Source organism: Crocodylus siamensis, chromosome 5, assembly GCF_052110815.1.
Source record: "Crocodylus siamensis isolate JL-2025a chromosome 5, ASM5211081v1, whole genome shotgun sequence".
Taxonomy (NCBI): Eukaryota; Metazoa; Chordata; order Crocodylia; family Crocodylidae; genus Crocodylus; species Crocodylus siamensis.
The window spans coordinates 70,368,242-70,383,879 of record NC_143399.1 but is presented as its reverse complement, the minus strand read 5'-3'; the positions used below and the strand labels follow the sequence as shown (position 1 = coordinate 70,383,879).

At 41.8% G+C, this 15,638-nt stretch overlaps 2 protein-coding genes across 5 annotated transcripts in view; both read left to right on the top strand.

Moving 5' to 3' along the window:
- Window positions 1-7,179, top strand: part of RNPC3 (RNA binding region (RNP1, RRM) containing 3) — a 33,229-nt gene extending 26,050 nt beyond the window's left edge. For 3 of the 4 annotated variants that reach the window (XM_090048832.1, XM_090048835.1, XM_090048836.1), the window contains exons 13-15: window positions 235-367; window positions 1,314-1,382; window positions 5,989-7,179. In XM_090048832.1, the coding sequence (XP_089904958.1) occupies window positions 235-367; window positions 1,314-1,373 (193 nt within the window). In that variant the 3' untranslated portion in view covers window positions 1,374-1,382; window positions 5,989-7,179. The remainder of the gene's footprint in view (window positions 1-234; window positions 368-1,313; window positions 1,383-5,988) is intronic. The other variant, XM_090048833.1, reaches the window with a different exon arrangement.
- Window positions 6,889-15,638, top strand: part of LOC149864211 (pancreatic alpha-amylase-like) — a 29,747-nt gene continuing 20,997 nt past the window's right edge. The window contains exon 1 of the mRNA XM_090048837.1: window positions 6,889-7,026. Coding sequence (XP_089904963.1) covers window positions 6,940-7,026 — 87 coding nt within the window. The 5' untranslated portion in view covers window positions 6,889-6,939. The remainder of the gene's footprint in view (window positions 7,027-15,638) is intronic.

Here is a 15,638-nt window from a genome sequence, read left to right as displayed (position 1 = left end):
TGTGTATGTACTTAATATTTGTTTCAGTGATGCAATGAATTCCTGTTTGCCTAGACCACTGTATTTTTTCCAGAACAAGGAATTGGTGGTATTTGATAGAGTCTCATATTTCTATAGTTTAGGTATTACTGCCATCTTCTTTCATTCCATAGTTTGTTATATTTACATACATTTGAAATATAGGCAGGTATGAGGAGTGGCTCAGAGCTAAATTCTTTCTTTCTTTCTTTCTAGGTTTGATATACGCTTGATGAAAGAAGGCCGCATGAAAGGACAAGCTTTTATTGGACTTCCAAATGAAAAAGCAGCTACTAAGGCTTTAAAGGAAGCAAATGGATTTGTTTTGTTTGAAAAACCTATGGTGGTTGTATCCTTTTGCCAAGTACTTTTATATTAGTTTTTAAATTTAGGGCAGTTCCCAAGACTTAGTTTCCTGGCTCTTGAGGTTTTTAGTTTAATGATTATGGAAAAAACATGCATCTCTTATTAAAAAGAGAGTTTTTATTTTTTATCTGACATAAAAGAGTCATATCATTGAAAAATATTAGGTGGACTTTCAGTTTGCAATAGGGAAGTAATTGTCTAGGGACTTAAGGTTTATAATAAAAATCTTCCCTTATGTGTCTTTATTATTAATTAGCACTCCTGTCTTCTAAACACTTATATGCTTGACTTAAGTGTTAATTGCCCTGTTCATTTCAGTATAGTTACTCACACATTTGCTTAACTTTATTTGTAAGTGTCTGCAGAATCAGGGATTATGGAAAATTGTGATTTGGTCTCTACAACTTTGTCTTTACAGTACAACTATAGGTTGTAGTTGGGGGATTGTTCCTGTTCAGCCTTTAGATTCAGATAAAATCATGTAATGTAACAGAAATTCAAATTCAGAGAGTATTTTAAGAGAGACACCAGTGATAAATCATTTGCAGAAGCGACCAGAGGAAGAGATTGTTGTACTGGGAAACAGGTAAAAATACCACTGTATCACTAGCCTATCTTACCCCACCCTGTCCCAACCCATCCATCCTGTTCCCCTCCCTTCCCAACATACGAGTACTCTTGGTGCACTCAGACCAAGATGATTTCTCTTTTTCCCCCACGTGGTGCCTTAAGGGGGAAGGGGATGGCTGTGTGTAGAGAGAGTTGCCATGGAGAGACTCCAGCCAGTAAGAGTCTTTTAAGATAGGTTTATTCTCTAAAAAATTATTTATATTTTAGAGGATTAACATTTCTGTGCTATAATTTGATTCTGGTTTCTTGCTAATAATTTCTACTTGCACTTCAACTTAGAATCCTTAACAGAAGCTTAGCAATTTGCTCGATCTGCTAGACCAAAGCAAGACTCCAATGAAGGGAAAAGAAAAAAATAGAATAATAGGGTAAGTAGTTTTTAGTGAGAAAGAAAACGGAACAGTTTGAGACTACAAAGAAACATTTTCCTTACATAAGGCCCTTTGAACAGTTGTCTGTTCCTTTAGTCATCAGCATGTGTAGATTTAGTCATCCTGGCATTTACATGACATTTTGGTTATCTAACTGCCAGAAATGTCACTTCCACACAGGTTGGCATTCTGTTTATGGTTGTGTAACACAGTGCACAAGGTTAACTGTGTATGACAAGTAGCCAAGGCCTGTATGCATGCCCCTTCTGGATATGTAGCAGTCTTAAATGCCCCAAAATGGAGTCAGCCAAAACCTGATTTTGGCCGATTGTTAAAAAGTCATGTCAGCCAATACTGATCCAATTGCCAATATGCAGCCCAGCAGCTTGGAGAGTAGCATTTAGCTGCTAAGTCTGTTGGGCGGTAGAGGGAGGGAGAGAAGGGGTATTGCAGGGGCCGACAGAGGGCCCTGTGGCAAGGGAAGGAGTGGGCCTGGGGCAGGAGTAGAAGTTGCCTGGGTGGAGCATGGAACAGAGCTACAAGCAGCTCATCCACAGGGTGGGGTGTGGTTCCCGCTGCTGTGTGCAGCCCCTGGGGGAGGCACCAGGGGGCATGTGCTCACCAGATTTGCGCGCAGGGTGAAGTCATGCTGCTGCTGTGGACTGAGGTCAGGGGTGGCACTGGGCTCTTCCCAGTGGAGGAGTTGAGCCAGGGCTGTGCTCAGGGTGGGCAACGGCAGTGCTGGGAGGGGTGCTACGGGGTAGGCTACAGCCACCCTGGAATTCACCACAGCCCCCCTGTAACCTCCCTCCCAGCACCATTGCCGCTCACCGTGAGCACAAGCCCAGGCCGACCCTCCCCCCTGCACCACGGGAAAGACCCCAGTGCCACCCCTGTGCCCAGCCTGCCACGGCAGCCTGCCTTCACCCCACACCCATCTGGGGGCACACACCCCCTGTGTTTCCCCCAGGGGTGCATGCAGCAGTAGGAGCAGTGTGTCCCCTTCCCATCCCCCCCCACCCCACCCGAATGAGCCACTCATGGCTGTCCCACAGCCCACTCTGGCTAGGTAACACCTGCCCCAGTCCCACTCTGTTCCCCATTGTGGGGTCCTCAATCTCTTTCTGTGGTCAGGTTGAGCGAAAAATTGTCACTTCTGTCTGCACCCACAGACGACTAAATCTGGACCTGTAGATTACCGGAAAGAATAAAATGTCACTCTGTTTCCATTTACTGGTAAGCTGGTATATAAAGTGAGACTTGTCAGTCTTGCTTGGTTAACCTTCTGCCTCTTCCTTTAGAAGCATGCTAACCATGTTCCAGTACTCAACTCCTAGCATTCCTGCTAATTATTGAATTCTTTTTTTCCCACTCAAACCAGCAAACAATTAAAATAGTTTTAAAGAAATACGTGACCACGGACCCTGCAGTTTGTCAGGGATTTGTGGCATTGAAAAGAGACCAGGACTGCCTTCAGTTTAATTCTTCAGATCATAACCTAGTAGGTCTATATGCTTGTTGAAGTTACTGCTTTGGTACAGTAACCTCATATAACAGTATTTCATTTTTCCTGATGACATCTCTAAGGGAGTCCTTGCTTTGGTAATTCTGCATTTGGGATATGGGTTCTGTGCGCTGCTGCATAGAAGCTTTGTGAAAGCTAGAATCTAACATTTTGTCAGGAAATGTTTTGGTTCACCTGATGTCAAGACACTTTATTACGGTTGAGGACATTTACATTTAAAAATATATTTGTGGATTGTTCCACAAGCAGCAGTTATTGTTTTAATATGTTATTAAATATGGTGCTGTTTCCTAGCTTAGAGAGGTATTTAGCCATATTAGTCTGAATTCAGACAGAAGGCGGGGTAAGAAGGCGCAGGATAAGAGTGCACCTTATAGAGAAACTACATTCAGTTACAAGGTGCACCTTATCCTGCCTTTCTTACCATACGTAAGGTTTTAGGGCTTGAATACTGAAGCATTAGCTGAATATACCAGCATTGCATCTACTTCTTCTCAAGTTGCCCTACTTCAAATGAGTGCAGTCAAATTGCAATATGATATACAAACAATATAGTATGTATGGCTGCTTGCAGTCTTGGAAAGACAACCAAACATGCTTTACTGGAAGGCACAGCGCATTATTTTGACCCAGCTCTACAACATTTGTATAGATTGGGCACTTCAGCAGGACTTTTGGCGCTTTTAGCTAAAGAGGATTCAATCAGCTATTAGATGAGTGTCAAAAAAGCCCCACTAAAGCACCTGATCTTTACAGATGTGAGGCGAGCTGGGTCCAACTGAGGCATTACCTCTTCTGGGCATGTGTGCAGCTCAGGATGGGAGCACTCTGCTTAAATTAAAGAGCATTTTTTGGTTGGTTGTTTGTTTTTTTAAATATCTGCAAGCAGATCAAAAATAGTCAAACTGATTTAGGCCAACTGACAGACCATAAAGATAAAATAATTTCTTGTTTCTAATGCAAAGTTTACAGGATGTTTGGTTAAAGTTATGGTTTTGTGACTTTTGATGTTACTGTAATTGGAATGGTATTTATTAAAATACTAATAATAATATCCATTGGAGGTCATATTTATGTAATATATGCAACTTTTTTATTGGATTCCTTTAGAATCTTGTGGTTTGGGCATTACAGAGATAATGTGCAGTTTGGGCTTTTGGTCACACTTAATGTTAGAAATTTAATTTGTTCAGATTAAAAGTAAATGCTGCTAACAGATATTTATATGTATATTCATTATTAGAAAGATAAAAATAAAACTTGGCTTAATTCTAATATGGACAAAGGCACAAATAAACTTTTCCTTTGGGGCATAAACCCTTTTTAAGATTATTTCCGATATCATGATGAGTCCAAAAAAATATATTTAAATGGATATTGGAGACCCTTATTGGTAAACATTGAACTTTTATATATTATAGTGAAATTGTAGGCTTCCAAACTTTTTTTTTGTATGAAAAGTCCTATTTCCAATTCACTAAATATACATTTTATTTAACATTCAAGTTACAAAAAAGGACTTCAGTCATTCATTATGTATTTATAATTAATTCATAGCTGTCAAACTTCTGAGAGACTTATTCTCAATTCAAATGGATTAAAATTGCAGTTAGCCGAGTAAAAGTCTTAAAACTTGAGTTGTGATCAAAACAGCTTCTTCAGTGTTGTGGTTTGTGTTCTGGGATCTTCTGTTGTATAAAGACAGTAGGCCATTTCAAAATGGCAGTAAAGTTGGAGGGCTAACTATCCTTAAGATTGAATGATCTCAATTTGTCTACAAATAGTGGCCCTGGACCCTATTTTTATTTGATTTTTTTTTTTTTTTCTGTGCTCACCAGGAACCAAAGGGTATGGGTGCTTTGATAAGCATTACCTATTTCAGGAGGTAGCATGCGCAGAGCAGCATACCTCTACAATCCTTGGCATGCTACTGGGGTGGCATATGCATGCCCAAAATGTAAATCAGTTTGATGAAAAATATGATACACCTTTATGATAAGAAATATGGATCTGCAAGGATCAAACGATTCAGTTTGAAAAGTAGATTTTATAACATTACTCAGAGCTGTCCAACTAGGGGTTACACACCCTGGAGGCTGCCTCATCACAAGTTCCCCTGCCATGGCATCCCTGCCACACTGTACTTGGCAGGCATGCTGGACCACAGGCTGTACCAGCATGATGGGCTGTACCATGTAACATGCTGCAGCTGGAGGGATGGCAGGGAACAGTAACTGGGTGAGAGCCCAGGAGATGCACATTAACCCCTCACAGCTGCATGCAGCCCAGAGGCTGCTAGTTGGATAGCCCTGACACAACTGAAATATATAACCAAAACTGTAAAATGTGAATCTTAAATATTGCATATGTTGGACTTTTAAACTGATTAATGCATTTTTTTCATGGCACACTTGAAAATTAGTTACTGTCACTAGTGTTAATCATGTTTTAAAACTAAATATTGACAATAGCTAAATTTAACTGACAGTAATTATTCCAGGTGTTACTGTCTCCTTTTATGACTATTCTGTAACGCATGAGTTTTCCAAAAGAATAAAAATGCCCACCCCCTGATTTTATTGACCGCAATATGTTAGCTGTCATACTAGCTAATATTTTTATGAATAGCTGGATGCCAAAATTTGATATTAATAAAATGTCAGATGTATGGGATCTTAGCTATATAGAAAAAGTTGATGTTGCATAGGTCACCAGCTTTCGCTGTGGAAAAAGTAACCCTGAAAGACTGCATTGAAGCTATAGTAGCTTGGGGAACTGTTGGAAATTAAAAAAAACACCCTCTAAAATACAAACGTGTAAACATCAGAGAACTGATTCATGGCAGAACATTTTGGCATTGTCTGAACAAACCCTGAAGTAATTAAGAGTATTCCTTGTTTCTGAGTGAGGAGTCAGTTTTGGTACATACACAAGTGCTCCTAAATTTTGGAGATAAGAGATCAAAAACTAGTTTCTTGTCAAAAAGGCATTCGTGCTATTGATAGGTAGTATAAAGTTATGTAAATACAATACTGAGAATCAAGTAAAATTAAACCACATTCTGCTGTTCTTCTTTAGAAACATTCCTGCGTAAATACTGCAGTAATACTGTCATGCAGAGTGTATCCTTTCTTGTTGTATCCTTTTTTGTACAATGTTTTCCATAACAAATACCTCAGTTTTCTTCTAGCATAGATTCAGGGAGGAATTCTGTTGTTTTGGGTTTTTTTTAACAGTTTTGAACATCTGGTAATACAAATAACTTAAAATTTTAAGGGATTTTTTTTCAAGGAACAAGTTAGTGCAGAGTCAGTTGTTTATTTAAAGAGACGCACGATAGATTTCTGTTCTCAAAATGTGGCCTTTCCTTCCTGCTCCTTCTCAAACTTCATAAAACTTTTTATTTCATGGTCCAGATTTTCAGCTGGTATAAACTGAAATTATTCCATTGATTTAGGTGCAGCTATGCTAATTTACACCAGCTGAGAATCTGGCCCTACTCTTTTTTTCTTTTCTTTTGTTAATCTCTCAGTATCATGCTGTTAGAATTTATTTCAGATTGATTATAAATAGTTGTAAAAAAGATACCTTGCTTCTGCGTTTTTAAGTATTGTTTAATGATTAGTTTTATCCAAAATCATGGGAGGAAATATGCAGCAAGTTTATTCTTTCAGTTTCTCCCTTAAAGAACAGAAAATTTAGTAATATCTCACAATGAATTAATACAGAGAGAAGCTGAATTTGTATTATCCGTTGTTATCTATTTGTCATCTCGGATTGTTTTCCAGGTTTGGTAATGTTTGTGGATAGTGATTTATATTTTCTTGTAAATTCCATATTGCTACTGTATTGTGATTTAACATTTTTAATCAAATACAAACCATAATATGTACTGTATATAGCAAGTTTAACTTAGCTGTTCCAGAAATGAGTCACTAATCTTCTGAATATTTTTTCCAACTTTCCTGTCTACTTGTCAGAAAATAACAGTTATTTTCTCATCATATATACTTTTAACATGCCTTTATAATGTTCCAGGTCCCTTTTGTGTTCCATATCTTTCAAGTGCTATCCAGCTGTGGGAAGAAGCAGTGTGTTCAACAGGAGCATGGAACAGTGCGTAGTAACATTTCAAATGCATTTAAAACAGAACATACTTATGTTCTTTTAAAATGCTTTTAAACCAACCACAGTCTATCAGAAGACTTACATGAAAAATATATGTTAGCCTGCTTGTTAAATCTCTAATAAATTATTTCTTGCTCTTCATTTTGTGACGGTCTGTCTCTTTTCAGCAATGAGGCATTTCCTTTTTTTTTCATAGTAAAATGCTGGTGTATTTTACATCTTTCTTTTATTCGTGGACCATATGTTACCCTGTACTTGATTTATGACCTGTTGTGACTAGTCAGAATCAGCATTTGCAGATTTGAGAGCAAATTGTTTTCTGCCTTGAGCATGCTGATATGCTGCTTTCTGTCTGAAAACAGGGCTGAGGAGGAGAACTCTTTATATAGTCCATCTCCCCTCCCTACCACCAAATGAAATAAAAACTAGTGTTTTAACTTATGGTTGGTAGCATGTTTCTGTTGTTGATGTCAGCAGCTCCATTTCTTCTGCATCTCAACACTTTGTGGTCCTTTGAGTAGCGAAAATGACTCTGCTAAGCAAAGTCAATAAAGCAGGAGCCAGTAATAATTTAAGAACAGCTAAAACAGGGGTTTGGTGTAAATTACTAGTCTTGGTCTGTTATTGAACCAGAAGTGCTAGAAACTAAAGTTTGGAACTGGGGTTCCCATGGGACTGATTGAGGTGCCAGTAAATTTGGGATGGGGTCTGTCAGCAAATTTCCAGCTACAGAGGCCCAATAGACATATTGGCAATGGGGAGGGTGGGACGGGGAGGGCCAATGGCTGTGTTAACTGCCATGCTGCTGCCACTCACTCGACCTTGCAGATCCAGCGTGCAAGAAGCAATCAAGTTTCCTTTCATTTGTATTTCTTTCAAAATGTTTTAATTTGAATTTAAGATGGATTATTTGTTATGTTCCTTAATCCTTATACATAGAGGTATGTAGGGAAGATTAGGATGACATACATTTTAAGTTTTCAAAGAACACTTTTCAATACACTTGCTGAGCTACTGTGCGTATTTCTGAGCAGAGTATGTGGGCTTGAAACAATAGAATAAAGCAGTGAGTAGGCATTTTGGAAACAGCCTGTTTAAACAAAAGAGTGTAGGTAGCCTTCACTTTCATAGTCTTTCAAATAAGTCTCACCAGGTGAACAAAAAGAACTGAAACTCTTAGTGACTGCAAAAGCGTTTATGCTGAGAGGTGTTTTCTCCCACTCTTAAAAACCAGCTAATTTCCATATGCTTTCTTGTATCTAAATTTTAGTAACCAGACACATGAATTTGTTTGGTAACTGAATTGGGGGCGGGGAAGGAATTGGTTTTGGGAGTTCTTTGTTTCAGTTTTTTGTTATAGTTTTAAAGCCACAGTCATGTTGGTCAAATTAGCTAAATACAACCAGAAAAAAAAATTGAAGCACTGTTCATATATCCAGTGTATTAGCTGCACAAACTAATTAACTTATTTTTAACACAGTACTCAGGATGAGCAATAATTATCTCCTCTTGGATTCTAAAATGGGTCAAAATAAGGTTACACATTACACAAATCAAAGATTGGAACAATTGGGATTATTTAGTCTGAAAAAGAGAAAACTTGAGGGGGATTTGATAACAGTCCTTAAATACATGAGTGGTTGTTATAAAGAGAATAGTTCTAGACTGTTTTCATGCCTTTATAATGTTGCAAAGATTTCAGAACAAGATTTAACAATTTTCTGTAATGTGGAATTTAGGATGCATACTACAAGGAACGTTTGAACTCTTAGGTTAGCATTAAACACTGGAATAGATTACCCAAAGGGTTCTGGAGTCTCCATCATTGGAAGTTAAAAAGCAGATTACACAAGCACTTGGATGAAATGGTTTAGTTAGCAATAATCTTGCTTTGAGTAGGAGTTGGACTTGTTGATCACCTGAGGTCCTTTCAAACTTTTTTTCCCTATTTCTGTGAAAATCAGCCCCAAATTCCAGAGGAGCAAGATGTTTATGAAAACACTCAGCAGAATGCTTAAACTGCATTTTTTTAAAAATTTTTTTGTCACTATGTCTTAAATCGGGTTGTCAGCCAAGAGTACACATACCCCGTGGGCTACTTAGAAAGGGCATAGGGGGTACAGGTGGGTGTGGATGGAGCATGCCCCGGGATGTGGCAGCGGTGTCCCCCCCACTCCATTTCCACACTTTGCCACTTACCCAGGGGAGGGGGAGGGGCATGCTGGGTGCTGCCAGCAACATGGGGCACATTGTGGCACCTCCCCACCCCCCACCTCGGCTCACTTTTCTGATTGGCCCCAAATGCCCTCAGCCAATAGCTGACAGTGAGGAGGCACTGCAGCCACCCCTTTCCTGCAGAGCTGCAAGGGTCTCAACAGTGGGGGCAGGGGGAATAGTGTGTTCCTGTGCTTGTTCTCAGGAGCAGGGCCAGGGGGTTGAGGGTATCAGTTCACCTCTGTGAGCCTCCCAGGCACTGCCCATCTTCACCGGAGGGGTTTGCACACGGTAGCCACTGCCTCATGCTGCTTTTGCATGGCCAGTTGCACGTGCAACTTTATGAGCTGCTGTTGGGTGTCATGTCACTGGCCGAGGGCAAGGCTCATGGCATGTCTTTGGCCGGGGGCAAGGCCCATTAGCAGCCTAGAGAGCTGTGTGGTCAACCGGCCATGGGAAAGTAGGGCACAGTGGCAGTGAGGGGTGGCAGTCCACAGAGGGGTGCTGCTGCCCTTGCCACCCTCCTCCCCTCAGCCCTGCTCCTAGGAGCAGGTACAGAATACTTCCCCTTGCCCCCTGCCATTCAGACCCTCTGTGTCGTGGTGCTGCTGCTTGCTTTGAGCACAGTGTGACAGCCAAGTGCATCCTGTCACTGGGCGGGGAGCAGCCCGGCATTGCACCAGTCTCGAAGTAGCAGCAACGAGGTGCAGAGACAGAGCAGAGCCCAGCCCACCCTCATCCTATACACATCAGGGGGGCACATGCCCCCTCTTGTTTCCCCCACAGTGCATGCAGCAGTGGGACCCCCTCACCCTGCCATGCCCCTGGATGTGCCATTGGGCTGCCATGGCCCAGCCCAGGCCTCATTTGCCGCTGTCCCACTCCCCCCTACACTGGGGGTCTGGATCTGGCCCCCTTCCTCCAGCCCTTCCCCTTTTCCCCTGACCCCTCCCCCCACACATCTGGGTGGTGGTGGGGAAAACTGCATCTGCATTTATGTATATCCCCTGCCCACCTGGTGGCAGCAGGCACATGGCATCGCACGGCTCTTGGGACAGCAGCAGCGGAGTGCAGAGTCCGGACTGCAACGGTAGCTGCCTCCACCCTGCACACATACCTGGGGGTCACACATGCCCCAGGCTTCTTCTGGGGTGCACATAGTGGTGGGATCTCTCCCCTCCCACCTCCCAAATGAGCTGCTGTCACAGCTCTGTCCTACTTCTGCCCTGGCTCCCCTCCTCACACCGGGGGGGCCTTAATTTTGCCCCCTCCCCCCTGCCTTAAAAACAAGACAAAAATATAAAGCAGTACATGAGCTGAAGCTATGAGGCAGAAGGGGTACACTTGTTAAAAAAGGTTGAAAACCCCTGTCTTAAATGAACATTGCATTTTGGTAAGTAGGCATTCTAATACCTTTCACAGCCCACTGTCATGCCTTCAGGCAACTGTTAGTCAATGCCACTTGTTCTGCCCTTTTCCTATCAGCTCATTGTGCTTTTGCTGTCATAGAGCAGTATTTCTCAATCTGGGTTGCCAGAGTATTTGAAAGGATTACAAAAAAAACCTTTAAAAACAGATTCGTTTCTGAAGAATAAAAACATGGGAAACTCTGGTTTGTCCCTTCCTGACTGGCAGAGTTCTAGGCTGCAAGGGGCTGCTTACAGCCCCGCCTTCCGCACACACTGGGGGGGGCTGGAGGTGAGGGGGCAACAGGCTGGGCGTGGAGGGCGCTGGGTCAGGACTGGCCATTGATGTTTACAAATGAGTCCTGGTCCAGAAAAGGCTGAGAACCACTATGCTAGAGTTTTTATATGTATAGAATCACATCTTTATAAAGATAAAACCTGAATACAAAATCGTTTAATGGAAGCTGAAATGTTACAAAACTTTAGTAGCAGCCTTCAAGTATACTGGAAAAGCGTGTCCTTTACCACCAGGTCAGTCTTCCCTCTCTAATCTTACACAGTCTTCCCCTACTTAGGAATAAGTTTTGTTTCCTCGTGGGTTTTTTAAAGTATACACTTTAAGCAGGAAATCAGGAATGGGCAAAATAGTGGATCCAGCCGGTGGCCATACTCCCATTTCCAGCAGCCTGTGCCCACGTCACTGCAGCCACATTCCATGGAGACCACAGCAGTAGCAGGACTGTGACAGTGTGAGACCAGGGTTTCCATGGAGACCAGCCCCGGCAGAGCTGGCAGGGTACACGGCTGGCTGAGGAGCTGCTCTGGGGCTGGGGCTCAGATCTTGTGGTTGTGATAGCGCAGGGCAGAGCTACGATTTGCCTGGGGCATGCGGGCAGCAGATCACAGTTCTGTAGCAGCACTGTTCTCTGGTGCCAGACCACATCACTGCTGCAAGATCCCAGCCCTGCAGCAGCTCCCTGCCCTGCCAGCACTGCTGGGGCTGGTCTCCATAGAAACCCTGTTCCTGTGCTGTCAAAGCCCCACTGCTGCTGGGGTGTCCATGGAAACTAGCCGCAACAACACAGGCAGGGGTCGCTGGGAAATGGAGTCTGCCACAGGCCTGATCCAGCCTGCAGGTCAGACTGCCCACCCCTATGCTAAATTATCTTTTATTTATTTATTTACACCACTTCTGGAAGACTGCTTTCCAGACAATGGATAAACAAAATGAAAACCTAGTCTCACTTGCTTTCAATATGAATGTCTTATACACATTAAATTGTTTAAATTACACTTGCTATCTTATACAGTACAACATATATCAGTTTCTAATATAGTAGTCTATTGGGGTTGTGCAAACTTCGGGTGCTGATTTGAATTGGAGGAGATTTGGCCTGATCTGGTGACCAAATCTCCAAATCCAATCAAATCGGGACCAATAAAAAGGCCCAAATTGATTCAAAGTTCTCCGAAGCAGCCGAATCGCTGATTCAGATTTGGCCAAATCGGTCCAGGACAGTGCAAATCACCAAATCAAATCACTGTCCCCCTAATTGGCCAAATCCAAAGCGAATACTAGCCACTTCACACAGGCCTATAATTTATCACTAGATTTCAGGCAGATGTTAGGCTATGAAAGTTAAAGCAGTCTAATTCTTGATATTGGAGTAAAACAATCCAGATGTTTTCCACTACAACCTTCTAGTAAAAATAAGAATTTGACATACCATGAAGAATTTGGGATATGAGAACGTAATTTCATTTTATATAGAAAAATGAAAATCTGGCTAGATTTTTCTGGTGTGTCTCCCTTTTGTTCCATTTGACTCCCATCAGATTCTGCTTATGAAGCAGCCCTGAGAGAGTCACTTCAGTGCAAAGTCCATAGCCTTTTACATGCAAAGGGACCTTGAATATGCTAAGTAGATACAAAATGGATTTCTCCGATTAAACAGAATTCTTCCCTTGCAGTTTTTTTTTTGTTTTGTTCCTTTTTTTTAATAATGTATCCCCAACAATTATTTAAATAATTGTCCCCTAAATTTTGGGCTATCCACATATATGCTGATGTAATAAAAAATGGCCGTTTTGCAGAGGTGGGAAAAATAATGCAAGTGACATGAAGGTGACTTACATTCAGGGCTAGAGACTTTGAAGTTCCTTATATCATTTCTCTGTATAAGGGTGGTAACTCTAGAACATAATTGCTAACTACCATTGCAAAAGGTGGTATTTCATAAGTTTTACACATGTGCTGTATCAATTTTATACTGTTGACAATCTTTGATGGCAAATGAGTGAGAAGACAACTGAAAATCACGTTTCTCAGCTACAGTAGTGTAAGAGTCATGTTGTAGCTGTGATGGTCTGGACATTGTGTAAGAGGCAAGGGTTCTAAGGTGCTATCTTTTATTGGACTAACTGTAGTTGGGATAAAGTTAAAAAAGCTTTCAAATTCAAGATTATGGCACCAGCATAGTGAAAAACAGGAGAGGGGATGGGGTGAGAGAAATTCTCAAGGGTAGCAGGTATACACTTAGTAGCAGAAAAGCTGATTGTTGGGAGATCAAACCTACCAGAATGGAGGAGGGTCATTCTCACATTTCCTATGTGGAAAGAATATAATGTGCCATAAAACCAATATCGGTGCGTTATCTGGTTCTTTAGGGTCCAGTCAGTTTATGAATTTTTGTTCCTAAATTTGCCTTTGAATGGTGTTAGGTAGATTGCCCTTGACCACAAGGATAGTGAGGTCAGAGAGGAAGTGGTTGATTTTTGAGAAATTTTATATTTTTTTCTGTGAGTTCATTCCATCAGGATCCAGAAGGTGTTAGACGCATTATGGATTCTGATGATTCCAATGCATGCCTTTCCCAAAATGTAACATACCTGATCCAATGCACTAAGCACCTTTATGACATCTACATGGGTGAAATAAAACAGCAACTGTGCACCAGAATGCACAGAAAAAACTATAAAAGAGACATAGATGCACACCATTAGGAGCAAATTCCTCACTCTCATATATCCAGCTCCTCAATTCTTCTTACACAGGGAAGGTGAGACTAAACCTCCTCCTTTTGGGCAGGCCTTGATCTATCCGTAATAGACTTCTTTTCTTCTGCTAATTATGCATCTGCTACCCCTAAGAATTTTTCTCGCCTCATCCCTTCTCCTGTTTTTCACAATGTTGTATTTGCCTCCCTATGATGAAACACCTGAAGAAGGAAGTCTTACATTTGAAATCTTGGGTGCTTACACAAGTTACATTTTTGTGTGATCGCACTGCTGAAAGTGCTTTACAGCTGTGCTGACACATATATGGCTACAGAGTGCTTTTAAAATAGTCAATTGTGTGAAAAATTAACCCTCTTCAATTCAGGTATTAGATCAGAGGTGTGAAATTATTTCAGGTGGAAGGCCACTTACTGAGTTTTGGTGAGCTGTTGAGGGTTGTATGGGTAGCCCTGCCCCTTGACAGTTGCCCTACCCCCGGTCACCATATTGGGACCGGAAGTCCTTCCCCCAACCCCTGATCTTTGCTACTGGAAGTCCCTCCCCTTGCTCTGGAAGTACTCTTTTCAGGAGGGAGGGTGCTGCAATCTTGAAACCTGGAAAAAAAAACCTATATCATACACAAAAAAAGAAAACATCTACTATAATTTATTTTAATTGTATTTAAAAATATTTTTGTATTGATTTGTGTGTTTACAAATTGTATCTAGAGGTAACTGCATAATAGCTTAAATACAGCCCTACTGTATACAGTGATGTGGGTTTTCTGGAAAATTTTCCAATGTCCTAAATACAGTGTGATCTGATTTAGCATGTTTATTTGACTTCTATTTAGTAAACAAAACTAAAAAAAAAGTACACCCATGTCAATTTTATGTCCAAATAGCCACAAGTATTTGAACTGAAATATTAGGAAAAATGTTAAATACAGTGCGCTTAATGTGATTTAAATGTTATATTCAAGCAAATTCAAACGTTTCTGTGGAAATAAATTATTTTCATTGTAATACTTGTTAAAATATAAAGACAATACACAATAGCATGTACTTCCCATACATTGTTTAAATTTAAGACAAAAAACCCAAAGCACTGAAAACTGTTGACACACTAATTTTAGCACACCCAAAGAACTGTGCATGATATGCTGTGCTTTGACCTGCACAGCCAATTAGGTGAATTCATGACTTGATTTTTGGTTTGGATTATTATGCGAGTGTAATTACCCTCCTGTTTACAAAACAGCACCCCCCCACACACACACACACACTCCATCATTACCACTTCCATCTGGCCCCCTTCCCACTGCTTCCTACTCTGAATGCAAGCACAACGGGGCTTCCGGCTTCTGGGTGGTTTGCAGTGGTTTCCCCCAATCTTATCTTACTTTCCACTCAGACAGAGAGAGGGTTGGAAACAGCTCTAGGGTCATGAGATCAGAAGCCACAGAGACTTCCTGTTGGGGCTGAGGGTGGGAGACTAGGGGGTGGGGTGGAGCCAGCCCCACCTTGCTGCTTAGCTGGTGGGTCCTGCCACTGGCTCCTTCTGGGCCCTGCTGCTGCTGGCTGCCTGTCATCTTTGACAGGCAGCCAGGGGCAGATAAAAATTAATTTTTAAAAATGTTTAAGGGCCTGATGGGCCAGATCCAGCCCCTGGGTTATAGTTTGCCTGTCCCTGTATTAAATCTAGGTGCTCTGCTTCAGCACACCTTTGGGAACTTAAGTTCCCTAGAGGTAATTTTTCACACCTTATGGGCTAGGTTAATACAGCCCAGCTGCACCCCAAAGTTGTTAGTGGGAGGAGGGAGAGGCACAAGGGAGGAGGAAGGAGGGAGCAGCACTGAGTTGCTGGCTGGGGTTTGCTGCCTGGCTGGAGGTGGGGGGGGGGGGGGCTGGAACAGATACCTCCTCACATCTCACGGGCTCAGCCTGGCTCCCCCCCAGTATCCCAGCTGAAGTAGCTTTGTCT